The 15,614-nt window shown below is 41.1% G+C and overlaps 1 protein-coding gene across 2 annotated transcripts; it reads right to left on the bottom strand.

The window, feature by feature from the left end:
* Positions 1 to 3,610: 3,610 nt before the first annotated feature.
* On the bottom strand, positions 3,611 to 12,346 carry LOC109853615 (protein borderless). Of its 2 annotated transcripts, none has more exons than XM_020425905.1 (12): positions 11,637 to 12,346; positions 10,682 to 10,824; positions 8,237 to 8,465; positions 6,818 to 6,984; positions 6,577 to 6,721; positions 6,215 to 6,489; positions 5,821 to 5,955; positions 5,450 to 5,709; positions 4,746 to 4,921; positions 4,616 to 4,663; positions 4,349 to 4,531; positions 3,611 to 4,226 (listed from the first exon to the last, which is right to left on the bottom strand). In XM_020425905.1, the coding sequence occupies exons 1-12, from the start codon at positions 11,689 to 11,691 to the stop codon at positions 4,003 to 4,005; spliced, it is 2,040 nt and encodes a 679-aa protein (XP_020281494.1). In that variant the 5' UTR covers positions 11,692 to 12,346; the 3' UTR covers positions 3,611 to 4,002. The 2 variants fall into 2 exon arrangements, with proteins under 2 accessions (XP_020281494.1, XP_020281495.1); XM_020425906.1 differs by having other exon boundaries at positions 6,818 to 6,954.
* Positions 12,347 to 15,614: the final 3,268 nt, after the last annotated feature.

The following is a 15,614-nucleotide window of genomic DNA, read 5'->3' as shown; positions in this document are numbered from 1 at the left end:
TTAGTCACGCAACTGAAGGCGCGCGCTCTCGGATGTGCGTCGAAGAAATTAGACTTGGCATCAGCTGCGTGAACGTTTTGAGAGATAAGACGCGCCCGGCAGACGCTCACTTCAGAGACAAAGCGTGCTCGAAAATAAATGTTTGGGCGACTGTGCGTTTAAGCGTGGCATTCCAGCCAATATAGAGACGGTCATCAAGTCGTTACTTGCAAACGTCGGATCTTGGCTCGGGTCTTCGCTCAGAGTTTATAATATTTTTCACGGAAGTCGTGTTTTACCGAGCGTTTGTGCAAAATTTGACGCTTTTCAAAAACTTACAACGAACGTGTGTTTGCATTCACGCTCTTTGTCGGCGTATTGTTCGGATGCTATCAATCGCAAAAAGATACGACGAGTTTTCTATTCATAACTTCATGGAAGAAAAAAATTAATAATTATAGATAAGTGTGTTTTTACTAAGCAGATTCACATGAAAAGTGTATATATAAGTTCCAATACGTAAAGCAAAAAGAAAAATAAAAAAAAAGATGAAAAAAGATATCGGTTAATGCATTCCGCTTAGTAACAATACAGTTTAGCATAGAAATACATATGTATCTCGTTTTTATCGATTGTCACCTTGACAGAATCTGATGTCTATTAACCTTATTTAATTTTGATAAGATCTTATTTGTAGGCGTCGAAAGTCTTATAGGTTCTATTTTAGCCGCGAGTTTTTTTTACGGAAGGGAAAAAAAATTGTCTTGCAGATAGCAAATTTAACTTTTTGTTTTAAAAGTTTCAAATTTTAAATGTAACTGAAGACACAAATATTCACTTTTCTTTTAAACTTAAAAATAAATAATAAATTAAATATTGTAATTTATATATATATAATTACGATAAATAATATTTTATTTAATCGCATATTTATGTACATGTATAAAAACAAAAATATGAAAAATGTGAAATGTAGCACTCCGCGAACCGGTAAGTCTGGATTTTCTTTCCGTTGCATTACACGTGTTTGTACGTTCTGCATGCACGTTCTGCATGCACGTTTCTGTTTGCACGTGTTTTTTTTTTTTTTTTACGAGAGTTTAAAGTACGCGCGAAACAAACTTAGAGCAAAACATAGTAAAACGAGAAACAGCAAAATGGCTGAGAGAGTCACTTCGCACCGACGCTGCACAAGCGGTAGCACAAATTTTGGACGTTAAAAAAAATCGCGGAAGAAATATTATAAATATTAATTAATAGGCCGATACGAGCAATAAAATACAGGATGACAGCGTATGAACAATAGTCTTTATTCAAAAAGACACAAAAAAACAAACGTTTCAGTCCACAATTTTGGACCTTTCTCAGTGTAATAATTGTTACATTCAAATAGTTTAACACATCGCTTCAGTACACAATATTTGTATTTCATCGTCATGTTCGATTGACATTATTTTATTATATTGAAGCGATGTGTTAAACTATTTGAATGTAACAATTATTACACTGAGAAAGGTCCAAAATTGTGGACTGAAACGTTTGTTTTTTTGTGTCTTTTTGAATAAAGACTATTGTTCATACGCTGTCATCCTGTATTTTATTGCTCGTATCGGCCTATTAATTAATTTGAACTTTTCACGAGCGATTGTTTGATTATTATAAATATATCAACTGATATACATATTCAACGTTAATAAAAATATCTCTAGAATGCGCGAGGTTTTGCGACAACATCGTGACGCTAAAAATTAACGGCAAATTCCTACAAGTAGTTTAGCAATCAAGGAAAAATACAATGGCGTGCAATGTCGTATTAACACTCAAGGCCACATCTCCGACGACCGGAGACTCAGTATTAATTGTACCACCATTTGATAACGTTACGAGTACGTTATCTCTAGAAAAAAAAAAAAAAAAACAAAAATAAGATGGTGCGTCAGTATCGTGACCGACAATTTCGCGTCTCGACCAGTTCAGACCTTGCGGTCGGTTGGTTTTATGCCATCGCTAATTGCATGTTGCATATTTCAAAATACAAATTTCGCATTACCGATCTCCCGATATTTACATCGCGCGACGTCTTTCCGACGACTCCAGTCGCGCTCCAACAGGAAGCCATTATCTTCCGTTAAGGCTCGACGCCAAGCTATCCACTTATGTAGAAACACTATCTTCTTGTGGATCACCGTGTATCAGCCGGCCACTTACGAAGCCCCGTCGGTGCTTGGACACTTGCTGCCAAGAGCCATCCGATATTTCGTCATGCTCGCCGCGTACGGCGATATAGACGTGCATCGCAACTACAAGCCAATTACACCAGATGCGATCTTGGTGTCTAAACACGTTCGAACGCCTCCGACGTCGCGATATGTGTGTAATTCGAGCAGACACACATGTGGCGCAAACAATGCCAGCTATGTCATCGGCCGTCAAGTGTCAATAAACTCGGTAAAGGATACACCTTAAAAATATCTTCTCAAGGACCGGTCTTCTCGTTCGTTATCGCATGCGAAATCGCATAATCCCACGTGAATATTTCATGTTTTACGCGTTTTTGCAAACAATAACTAGAAAATTAGAAACGTCCGTTTCTAACTTTGAGAAATAAAATACAAGATAAAAAAAATTGAAACTGTTACAGTCACACTCGGGTCTTTCAAATGTACGAATAAATAATTTTTATTGTTTAAAATTTTTGATATAAAATATTTTTCAGCAGCGGTGCGTCACAACGCCATCTCTTCTCGCAACGCAAGCGTGAACTCTGACACCGATGTTGGTGTATGATCGTGGAGTTTTTATCGACGGATGGAATAATATAAAACAGAGTACGTGGACACATAATACGTTTTTCTAAGAAGTATTTGCGAAATAATTTGTAATACACGTGTAAATGAAACATATTTTGTATTATAATCAAGCAAAACAAGCAATGCTTTCAACGCACATTTTCCGTTTCTTTGTTGCAATTTACGCACACAACGTCCAATAAAAACAGTACAGTATAGCAGTAATAAAGAATGAAACAAAAAAAAAAGAAAAAAAAACAAACAGGCAGAGACCCGTGCGTGGCACAACGCGCGGCATAATTTATTTACAATAGAAAAGACACGTATAATGCACGGTATAAGCATACAACAATTAGTCTTGACACATTCGGTCTCGCATTCGTCACGGTCGACGACCTGCGATTCGCGCGTATGAAAACCTAGCAACGTGCAATTACCTAATAAAGCTGTTAAACGACACACAAAGTATGACATAATTAGCGATGCAAGAACACTCTCAGTACGGTAACTTATATGTAAAATAGAGCTCGGTGTGTTTGTTAAAATCTCGGTTTCAAAGGAGCCATCATGTGTCTCCATAATGTGTCAATCGCGCTCTTCACCGTCGCGCTGCGCGCGCGCGCACGTAATACTTAATTAATTTAATCCTTCGTAAACAGACTATTCGAAAACGCCAACTAGTCGGACAGACTGGGTCTGCGAGACCCGCGCAACTTTGAAATCGAAATATCTTCGCAAACAATCAATATTTTTTCAATTTTTTTTTTTTTGAATCGAAAGTTTGAACGATTCTCTTGTAAAAAAATTGAAAAAATCTCTAGTATTTTCAAAGATACGAGCATTTAAAAAAAAAAAAAAAAAAAAAAAACACTAATTTCTTAATAGAGAAATACACCGGTTTGAAATTTTTGGGTGGGAGACCCAGTTTGTCCGCGAGATATTAATTTATTCATATTCGTATTTCTTATCTACGTTATTCTCTTAATGGAAAAATAATCTATCGTCTCTCTTGTCGTCAGAAGAAATCAAATCTGTCGCCGAGTATATAGATTTATGTGGTTTCCTTGTACAAACACGAAATGTGAAACTACCATTCTCTAGAACAACGACTCGTTCGCCCGCTGCGACTCCGTAAGCTCTAAGAAAGAAATCCTATAATCAATTATACGAGCTTGCGCGCGCGCGCGAGTAGCTGTTCTCCTTGAGTGCACACACGTTCTTGTCACGTGTTCGGCTACTTCTCATTAGTCGGCTGACAGAATCGCTTTCTCGCCCACCACACAGCGGCCAGTGCGGCCGCTAGGAAACCGATACCGGCAACGATTCCCATGGATATCGCGCGATTACGACGATAAGCGGGCACTTCCAAGCTGACTCGTTCGCTCGTCGCGACGTCGTCGGTGATGGACATCGCCGCTACCTCGAAGGTGTAATAACTCTCCTCCTCCAAAGCTTTTACTAAAAAACAGAGCAATCGCGAATGTTCAATCGATTATTTACTTTGTTATTGCAATAAAAAAGTAATAGGTAACTACAACACGTTGTTGAACAAAGTTCACGGACGTGAGGTAGTTGCTTACCCAAATAATAAGTGTCCGTCGTCTCGGCTCTTCCGTACAAATGCTCGGAAGGTCCGCTGAACCATCTCACGGTGTAAAGCCTAACTTGGTTCCTGCCGTAATTGGGCGGTTCCCATGTGACCAGGTAACCCTCGACTGTCGCTTGAACCCTGACGTTGCGCGGCGGTCCCATGATCTCAAGGTCTAAAAATCGATTTATACGAATTTAAAGTTCTTTTGCGTGTGAGATTCGCGATCGCAAATCTCTCTTTTTTCGTTACTTCTTACCTTGCGGACTGCGATATTCCGATGCCGAGTTCATCTCGTCGTTAGGAGCTGAAAATCAAAAAGTTTATGGTTAGGTACCGCATAATTCGTTACGCGAAATTTTCGCGGCGAAACGCGACGACATTCGTACTCGGCTGTGTGAATACTCGTAACGCCTTGCTAAACATTCCGTCGCCGTGTTTGTCTTGACTCAGCACCATAAATTCGTATTCCCGTCCCGGATTGAGATTGTTCACCGTGGCCTCCGTGATTTTTCTCGAGAGAATCTTCATGGTTCTCCACTCGGACGTGTCTGTGGGTCTGTACCTGTAGCGGAGAACGAGCGTCGTTACTTTGTTGCGTGTTAAACAGACGAAATTCAAAGAAAAATGAGTAAGATAGATCGGATTTTGGCAAGAACAAATTAAAAACAATAATTTTTTTCCTAGTTTTTGAACCGTTGAATCCGATTGCGATATTAAAAAAATTCTTAATTTGTCGGGAAATTATCAAAATCAATATTGTTTTCGGTATACAAGGTTTGGGTATCAAATATACGATATTTGAATAAAGAAATGGCTCTCTTAACCCATTTGCATCACAAAGAAAAGTCAAAAATTCGTTCTTATCACCAAAATTTTTTTTTACTGTATTTAAATTTTAATGAAAATGTTACAAAATATGAAAAATAAAGTCAATATTGCATAAATAAAGAATTTTGGTATTTTTCTGGTATAAATAATATGCGCTTTGGTGATAAATGCCTAAGTAAAATGCGCGCATATATGCGCTTATGATGCAAATGGGTTAAAGGTTAAAGGTTAATAGATGCGAGAAAATCAGTGGATGTGTTACCACACGGAATATTCCGTCTTAGGTCTCACGTATCCGGGTATCCAAGTTAATGTGACGGCGTTTTTGCTGCTGTTGGCGCTCAGATTGTACGGCGCTCTGGGTGGAACATTCAGCACCATCAATTCGGCATCCGCGACGACTGTCGCCGCCTCGTTGCTGGCCGCGCATTGATACATTCCCCGATCGTGCTCCTGAATCTTTTCTATCGTCAGATTTCCGCCGGTCATGATAACTCGATCGAGCGACAGAGGCGATCCGTCCTGTTTTTTTTTTTTTCGTCGAAAAAACACAAAGGCGCGCGCGTTTATTTAATTTTTAATTCAATTTTGCAATTTGAACTCTATATTGCTGATATTCGAGATAGAACGTACTTTGTACCACACGATGGTCGGTCGATGCGCGTCGTCGCCGTCTCTGGCGTCGCAAGGAATTTCCAAGTTCTCGCCCAGCTTCCGCATGTACAAATTTTGTGGCGTCACCGTGAACACCGGCGGCCTTTGAACTATCTGTAAAATAAATTTGCGAATCAACACGTCGGAAACGATGTTGATTACATCGTACAAAATACGAGTTCGCGAATATCGAGAAAAAATCCTTTCGGTTTCGTTCTGAAGAAATTCCCCCGCGCGAATTGGGGAACAAAAGATCAGTTAGCACTCTCGTCTGGTCAATGGTCTCACGTGACTGGCGTTTTATTGTGCGTTTCATCTCTTTCCTTATCCCTCTAATTTGTTTTTACGATATATTGATGGATGCATCACTCACCACGGTGATTGAGGGACTGGGCCCGTCGGTGCCCAGATCGTTGTAGGGTGTGCAACTGTAGCTTCCCGAGTGCGTCTCGTCCACTTTGCTAAAATAGAGAGATCCGTTTCGTCTGTAAAACACTCCTTGCACGTTGTAAGGATCGAACAAAAATCCGTCCTTTTCCCAACGGAGATTCGTCAGGGGTGGATTCGCTCTGAAGTGGCAGTCGAGAAGGGCCGGCTTGCCGTACGGAAGATAGACTTCCTTGGGCGCGTAAATTACCTTCGCCTTATCTGTGTGATTAAAAAAAAAAAAATAATAATAATAATTATCAGTACCGAGACGCGATTTCTTATGATGTTACGTGTGGCGTAGTTTACATTGAACGTTGAGAAAGGCCGACGCGCTTTGCTGATCTCCGTTTTCTCCGGTCACCACGCAGGTGTATTCCCCAAGATCGCCCATGGCAGCTGAATTTATGGTCAGTGTCCCATCGGCACCGATGGACGCTCTTCTTCTAAAATCCTGCGATCGCAATTAAAAAAAAAAAAAAGAAATGTTTCAACAAACGTTGCAACATTGATCGTATAAATAGAGATGAAAGCGGGGAACTTTTTTTACCTCTATTTCTCGAATTGGTGTTCCTTCACGAAGCCACGTTGCGGTTGTACCTTCGCCCTTGGTGACGCAGTCGAAGGTGACCGTGTCGCCTTCCATGGCAGTTTTGTTGATAGGCGGTATCGTAAGGAGAATTTCGCCTGGAATAGTCGTCGGAAACGGCGACGCACCTACATTGAACGATTTAACGAGTCTGCCCGGGTTCAGGTTAGTAAGCAGCAGCGGGGTTACGATATTTTTTTTCTCTCTTTGTCTGCATTTGAATTTATTACTCGCTGCTTCGTATCAGCGGCGTATTAACGGCGCGAGACCAACCAATTAGTCAAGTTTTGCATATTTTTAATTCGGCAATTTTGCCGAACACTCGTTAATGAGACAGAAACTCACTAGCAATCAAGGTAATGAGATGCACCGTTACCACAAAGCCATGTATATTATTTATTAAACGCACACGCAGCAGCGCATTGAATTTTTTTGGTAAGAAATTTGTTAATTTCAGAAGAAAATTACGTGGTGGGAAATTTAACGTGTAACGTTTAATTTAGGGCGCAACCTTGAATTCACCTCGGAGCAACTTACTTTCCGCAACGTATCGTGACAAATAAGCTGTCACACATACGTGTGTGACTCAGTCTTCTCTTGTAGATATATTACATAAAAGAGAATTTAATCCGGAAAGAGAAAAACAAGAATTCCGTTTAACTACCGTTGACTCACGAGTATCTTCTAATTGGCGCGATCGAAAAGTTTACGTTTGGGTAATGAGACAAGTGCGAATTAGTGTAATTAATTATTTAAATAATTATTATTTTAATTGTTTTTTTTTTATTTTTAATTTACGTTAGAAAGATATTCTACTCATCGGAAGATACCGAAGTAAACGCGATTATTAGCGTTTTTCAAAAAATAATTTGAAGAAATATATCAAATATCGCGCGTCGTGTAATGCAACGAGTCTGTCTCACAGAAGAAAGAAGACCGACGTGACCCTTCAATCAAGAGACAGACGGTTCTTTCTCACATGTACTTTAAGAGAGTCAAGAATGTCGGAGGTGTGCTTTAAAACGAGCGATTACGTATGAAGAAGACATCACACACATCCTACTTGCAAAAAATTTGGGGCACGAATTTCACAGCAATAAACTCGATTTGGCTCGCATCGAATTGACCCGATTTGATCAAGACAGCCTTTGTTAGTTGTCGGCACATCCAATCGTGTTAAATACATCATTACCTCGCATTCCCTAGTGCTGGCACACGGAATGTCAGTGTGTGCGTCACAAAAAAATAATATTAGTCAATTTTATAAAAAAAACAGCAAGAAAATGCAGTGGTAGATTTCGTAATTTGTTACTTCGAAACCCGTTCATTCTGCTGCAATTTCATTGCATGCACAACGCACGAGAGTTATGATCAGCTTACCGTCGATGGCGAGGTGGAACCAGGTGCCGTTGTTTCTCGAATTTGGGGTCCTGTTGGGAAATATTACCCTGCACTCGTACCAGCCCTGATCGCTCTCGCGTATATTGGTGAGATTTATGCTACCCTGTCCGTATCCACGACGACCGGCGTCGTCCAACAAGTGGATACGACCTTTGTATCTGTTGTCCACCGTCACGTGTCCGTCGTACCAAGAAAACACTGAACGACCCTACGGTATCGAAATCGGCGAACGTGGTGTGTTAAAATCCTGTCTTGTGTGAAATTAATTAAATTCTGTGAAATTTCATATCCGCCAAATGTTTCATCACGGATTACGTGTGTGAAACTAGTTACAAACATTGCCTTCCTTCTCCGACAAATGTTAATTCTCTTGTTGAGCGGTTTTGTTTTACACGTGTGATCACGGTAGGTGTGAGAACCTACGTCTCTTCAAGAAATTACACCGTGTAACCTGATAGTATTTGACACGGTTGTTAATTGGCTCATTTGAGAGGCGCGAGAGACTCCGTACAACGAAAACGCTCAAGGTCTTTCTTCGAGATCTGCATTTTTTTTTGCGTCGGACGAGATCTGCTCGTCGGTGAAATAAATACACAAGCGTATTGGGATGTTTTTTTTTTCTTTTTTTTTTTTTGGTTTTACTGGATTTGCGTCATTTTTCTATCAACGGATTCGGTGCTCGTCAAAGACGAGGAGATGAAAAAAATCTTCGGAAACGAGGATACCGCCGGCGCGGGAGAGCGAGAATGGCGCTAATCGCTTCTAATCATCTGACAATGCATTTAACAGTGACCCACACTGCCTGGACCCCTCATGTCGCAGACATGAACGTGACTAAATATAATGCAGCCTTGCGTCCCGTACTCCAATTACCACGATGGGCAGACGAAGAGGGAAGGAGCACCTGTTTTGCATACGCATCAGGGACCAATCAGGTTAAGTTCCACTTGATTCTATGCGATGGCCACGTGCAATGCGTTTCCGTCGTTACGGCCATCCATTTCGCGACATCCGCGAATGAAGACTCGGACGAATTCATCGCCTCCGTCGTTACGGCCGTCGTTGGTTTCGGTTTTATTTTCGCGTTGCGAAAACTTATCGGCGCTCTTTCTTAGCTCGATGTAAAAAAAAAAAAAAAAACAACAAAACAAAACAAAATTTCCACCACAGGTTTTCGCGGCGATCGCGGTTCTTCAGCTCGAGAGTATCTTGAGACCTTTTTTTTTTCTTCTTTTTTTTTACTCGGGGAATCGATCTTGTCGCTTCTTTGCGCGCGATTCTCTCGCGAGTGCAAGTTTCCCTCGCGTCGTATTGTGCAATACGTTCTCCTTGAAATCGAGAAAGACACGGAAAACCAGAGATAGAGACAGATATCGGCAACGTCATCGGAATCAGATATATTTCGTATATGTTTCCGAGGAAATCGAATATTCCGCTCTACCTTGAACGATTTTCCTCCGTGGCTTCTCTCTGCCGGAAGAAGGACAGATATGTGTGTGCGCGAGTATACGCGCGTCTGCGGTATGCAAATTGACCGTACTTAACTACGCGACTTAACGCTCTTTAATCGTCAATCAGTCAATCGCACATCTCGTCGTCTCGTCGTTACATCAAGTTTGTTGTTGCGAACGCACGTGTAGCGTGTCTTTTTTTTATTTTATTTTACACACTCGACTTCTGATCAATGTGTCACGTTGTATCATTGCGTGTCTGATTGGAAATTTGTTGTATAATAACATATTAAAAACACAAATGTAATGACTAGCGTCCGAGGCAAACTACGATTTATCTCAATCACGCAGCATGTTGCGTGTTTTCATTAATGACATCTGTCTTTTTCAAATCCATACAGTTTTTTTCCACGTCCGATGCGCAAACAGTCAAAATCCTCTAGTTGCTAGAATTTGCCACCTTGTGTCGCGAGCGTGTGCTGTGTCAAAAGTTTGAGACGAGTCTCATGACATTTTTAATTTTAACTTTTTTTTTTGTATTTCATGTGTTTTACTCTATTTATAGATTTTTTCTGCTTTTTTAATTTATATTTTTGGACGTAAACATGTACAATTTATATATTTCGTTTGTGGGGAAATTTTGTATTTTTTTTTTTTTTGAAGATGATTCACGGAGATCGAAACGTTAAGTTTCAAAATAAAAACAAACGATCGCGCGCCCCAACATCTCTTTGTTGTTGTTCAAAAAACTCTCATTGGTCCATTGCAGAACATAGATTTTATTGAATCGTAGCAATCTGTGAATTTGATGACGATGACGCTGTATCGGTCGTGTAAGGAGAGAAACGAGAAATTACGTGATCGCAATTATACTTCTTGCCGTGAAACCCACGTTCTTGGCGATCAATTCAAGAACCTTGTGACATATAATAATAATAATAATAATAATAATAACAACAACAACAATACTTACGTCGCGGTTCCATTGCAGAATATACGGGATCGGCGTCTCGTGCGGAAAGTCAAGATCGCAATTAAATACCGCGTACTCGCCCACCCCGGCGTTGAGATAATTCGGTTCCTTTTCTTCCTCCAGGATCAAGCTGTAGCTGCAGGCTGAAAAAAATTTCCGGCGAGATTTTTTTTTTTTTTTTTCACACATTTCCGGATTTATCGATTTTTATTTTGTCGTTTGCGATGTTTTTCGCGACGGTTAAAGCACACACATTGCGAATAAATGTCCGAGAGAAGACGTCGCGTGTAAAGTGATATTACGCATTGGGACTAATTTCCGGAGATTGCGTAATTTTCCGCCGGATTATGCGTGACGATCGAGCGCGGTGATAAAATGATACGTTGTGTTGTTATCCCCGTTTCCCTTCCTCTCTCCTTCTCTCCTCTGTGTATAAACAGGACGCCGCGCCCAAAAATACGCAAGTGAACGCGCGAAGGAAAGGTATGTTGCAAAAAAAAAAAAAATTTTTTTAATTAACGGGCAATATCGGTGGAAAACATTTTGCGAGATGATTTTGCGGGAATACGCGTTGTTATATTTCACACGGGAAAGTTACACGCATGTGTGCGGTGCTAACGTGTGTTGTTTTCTCGTTACGCTTAATGAGCGTTTTATCATCGCGACTGTATTTTAAGCGCTGGAGTAAACAAAATGCGCGTTTAACTCCCGCCCGGTAGTCTCAAATTTAGTGTCCGCCACACGCTTTAAATGGTAATCAGCGAATTGCACCATTTGTCGTCGTTGTGCGGTGTGCGAGTCGGTGGTTTTTGTGTCGCACGCGAAAGTTCTTGCAAAATTTTAAGTTTTTTTTTTGTTTTGTTTTTTTATTATTCCAAAGTCACTGTTTCTCGCCCGAGAACGCGCGAGAGAGACGTCATTTTTTAGCTTGACGCGTCGCTTGATTCGCTCTTACCTTCGTAGCAGAGGAAGACCGCCAGCAGGCTGTAGAAACTCGTGACGCGGTTCATCCTGACTCCGAGATCCTGTCTCCGAGATTAACACTCTACTTATTATGTTGCGTTAACGTAACGTTGTCGCACTGGCAAGAACGACGATAGGTCACAATCCGCGACAACGACCGGCACATCTGTCATCACCAGCACTTATCGAACATCAGCCGCCACCTTCGGGCTCAATTGAGACGCGTGTCACTCTCACGCCGCAAACGTTCGCTTCGATTTTCACCCTCCGATTCTTCCTTCGATCCTCCGAGAAACGACGCGAGAATCTCTCGCTCCTTTTTTTCAATATGTTTCTCTTTCGCGCGAACTTTCGAGCTTCTTTGGTTTTTTTTCTTTTTTTTTTTTGGATTTCTTCTTTCTCGCGCGAATTCGTTGGGAAAAATTCGCTAGCTCAACCGTCACCGCTAAGTTCGACACTTAGCGCATCATCCGGGATACCGATATCGTCAGCGGGGGGTCGTTGACACCGGAGAATGCGAGAGTCGGAAGATCATTTGGTATCCCGCCCTGGGACGACGCGCGAGTTTGATCCGAGACGAGACGAGAGAGACTGGACACTTCACCGTGGAGTGCTCCGTAGGCAACACTAGATCAAGTAATCGTACCGTGTAAATCCGAGCGGATACGAAGAGTCAGAGGAGAGTAACGAGCAACGGGAGGGGGCTGCGAGGGTGGATAGATAGATGGACACAGACAGATCCGCGATGCACGCGCGAGGGAAGGAGAGAAGAGAGAGAGAGCATCGCCGATTCTCTATTCGGGCACGGTATGCACGACGACCTGGTTTGTATGCGTCGCCATATGCGACAACTTCGGCACACCCATGGCGACACGAATGAACGGCGTTGCACAAAACGCGCGCGGCCTATTGCGCGTGCGATTAATTCGATCTCTTAAAAACCCAAGCGCGCACGGTACAGAAATCTGCGTCGTCAGCTGCCCGCGTACATTGTCCGTCGAGCGAATTGTTCGTCGGACACCAGAACCGGCATCAGAACGTCGCAGCTAGCATTGTCGTAAGAGTTTCGGGAAAACTTGGGAGGAAAATAACGAGACACATTTTAGGGTTTTTCAATTTGATTTATTTATTGCCTCGTGTAAAATATACTTTTACAATTTTTATCGGTTTTATTTTATTTGACTCAGACTTGTGTTAATTTTGCCGAGGACAGACGATGGTGATTAACGGGAAACGATTTTTCGATAAGTAAATTTTTCTTGCAGTTTTTATATATATATATTTTTTTAGATATTTTTTAATAAAAATTTTTGCTTGCGCGCTACAAGTGTAACGTCTAATTCGTGCAACTGTTCAGCATATAGGTACACATTGTGGCTTTCGAAAGAGAAAAGAACGCGGCGAACACGGTCATTTAAATTTTTATTGCGGACACAGCATCTTCTAGATATAATATAAATCCTTTGGTGTTGCTGGTGAAGCAAAGGGTCGTGTTCGTACAACGGGAGCGGAAGAATTAACCTGCATTCAAGTTATCTTCGGTCGCCGACTCGTGCTCTTTCATCGCCGTTCTTTCTTGGTCAAAGCTGATTCAAGAGAATTAAAGCCCACGTGCAACGTGCAAAGATTAAAAAGTTTATCTGGTTGCACACGCACGAATTCTTCATTTTTTTTTTTTTTTTTTAAACGACACGTAGACGCGATTGATGCGAGTTGGTCTTTTTTTTTACGTTGAAAAAAATTTATTTATTCCGGATAACGAGCAGCGCGTTGAAGTCAAATCGAAAAAATAATTTATTTTTGAATAAATTGCGATGCGCGAAACAATTAGCTCATTTTTTTATTTGCAATTGTCGCCGTTAACAATTCGTTCAAATGTTAATTTGTTGCAAAAGATCGTATCTTGTTGCGATAATAAATTAATGACGCGCGGAGTTTGTTTTATAAAGAATTTATAGAGTTTACAAAAAGTTTACAAAGAGTTTGTTCGGTTTTATTTTGAACTATTACGAATCTAAGAGACGTAATATGTGCGAATTCTTCTCGGGACCTAGTTTTTGAGTTAAGTGCGCAGAAACATAACAGCAATAAAAAGCGAATAAACGTGAGAAGACTGAAAGAGAGAGTCCGCGAACTCTCACAATAATCAAAAGATTTCTCTCGTACCCTTTTATATTCGCCTACATCCTGTAATTGTCATTTCAACTCTTGTAAAGCTGAGATGGTCTCCGCTTGCGTCCTGTTTACCGTCCTCGGGTTCGTAAAATTGACGATCTTTTTTCTCTCTCTCTCTCTCTCTCTCTCTCTCTCTCTCTTTCTCTCTCTCTTTCAATGTGTATTCTTAGCACAAGTACGGAGGAAATTAGCAATATTCGTTTGTGTAGAAGCTTGAAGTGAGATAAATCTTTTAAAATAACGCACGCGCGCGCGCGGTAATAGAAATCCATACGAGATGTATCATCTCGTGCGTGAATTGTAACGAGAGATCTGTAGTTTTTACTCAAAGATCAACTTTTTTTTTTTTTGCAAACTGCAACTTCTTACGGATCGCGAGGTACAGTTTCGGAAGCTGCGAATCTCGGCGATCTCGAGATCATCTCTCGCATCGATTCCTCATATGATGCGGTTTCGGCGCGCCGAAAAAAGTCGCACGACGCGAAACTGCATCGGAGCAACTGCGCGCGCGTGGGTGACCTCAGATTACGTCACATCCGTCCCTTGCCGCATTAGCAGACTGCCCACAGCCTTGTCACGCTGTTTGAGATAATGGATCCATTCGCATGGATCACGATTCAGGATTGGATGTGCCCGGGACACTGGAAATAAATGCGCGCATAATGATACCGACCGTATTATTTCATCGTCTACGCATCAGAGGAGGGGAACCGCGGACGCTCTCGCGTTCGAGACACCTGTTCGCGAATCGATTCGTCTGAAATTCGGATGAAAATAGACACCTGGTTCGCGAAGCAGGAGATACGGTGGGGATGATTTTATTGCACGTTCGATCGTCGTACGTCGTCTTCCGACGATGAATTCTTTTCGCTTCTTATGTCGAGGCCGATAGCAATCTTAAATCGCACGATATAATAAAGTCAAATTTAAACATTGCGAGAGATTCATCTAGCGCTTTGATTAGTCGAGTTGACGTCCGCACGGAATGCGAGAGATTTAAGTTCGATTCTTGGACGGTGTTTCTCTCTCTTTCTTTTTTTCGCAATAGAATTTTTAAATTTCATTAGAGAGTGTTATTATAGAGAGGAAAATTTACGGATATTTTAGATTATACGCAGAAATTAATACATGGGAAAAAATTTGACTAGAACAGCAAGAAGAGATTGGTTGCTATTATATATAGCCGGCAGGAGAGTTTGCTGAACTCTTATGAAAAACGTTTCGTTGATGAAACGACAAATTCTGTATAGACTCGGTAAATTTTTCTTGCTGGTCGTATGTAATAGCAAAAACTTCTTTTCCGTGTACGAGATAAAAATCGAGATGTTCTGATACGAATTTTCGAATTGAATTTAATTCAAATTTTCATGGTTGTTAATTCACACGTTAAATAAATTAGCATGTGCATTTACGGCGCATTGACTCGACCTTGAAACTTAGTTTGCCGCGTGATGTTTGTGTGTAAACATTTAAAGTGAGATTTAAAATTTTATTTTAATATTTTTGAATTGTTTGTCGCACTTAATCAAAAAGATACGTGGGAGATCTTGAAAGATATCGAGTGAATGTAACAAATAATGTAAAACTGTGTGTGATCGCACTTTATTCCTCGGAGCGAACTTCGAAGAAACGATTTCTTCGAGAATCGGCGCTTCGTATTTGAAAGCGATTCTTGCGTAAAAACGTGCGCATCAAGAAGCGATGTGAGTCGTCGTCCCGATAAAACGTCTTTCGTAACAAGATTCGTTGCTCCAGTTTTTGACAAAAAAACGCGGTGAATACGGTGAAAGATAAT

Source organism: Pseudomyrmex gracilis, unplaced genomic scaffold (assembly GCF_002006095.1).
Source record: "Pseudomyrmex gracilis isolate BER0280 unplaced genomic scaffold, ASM200609v1 scaffold_51, whole genome shotgun sequence".
NCBI lineage: Eukaryota > Metazoa > Arthropoda > Insecta > Hymenoptera > Formicidae > Pseudomyrmex > Pseudomyrmex gracilis.
This window is presented reverse-complemented; position numbering and strand designations above follow the sequence as displayed.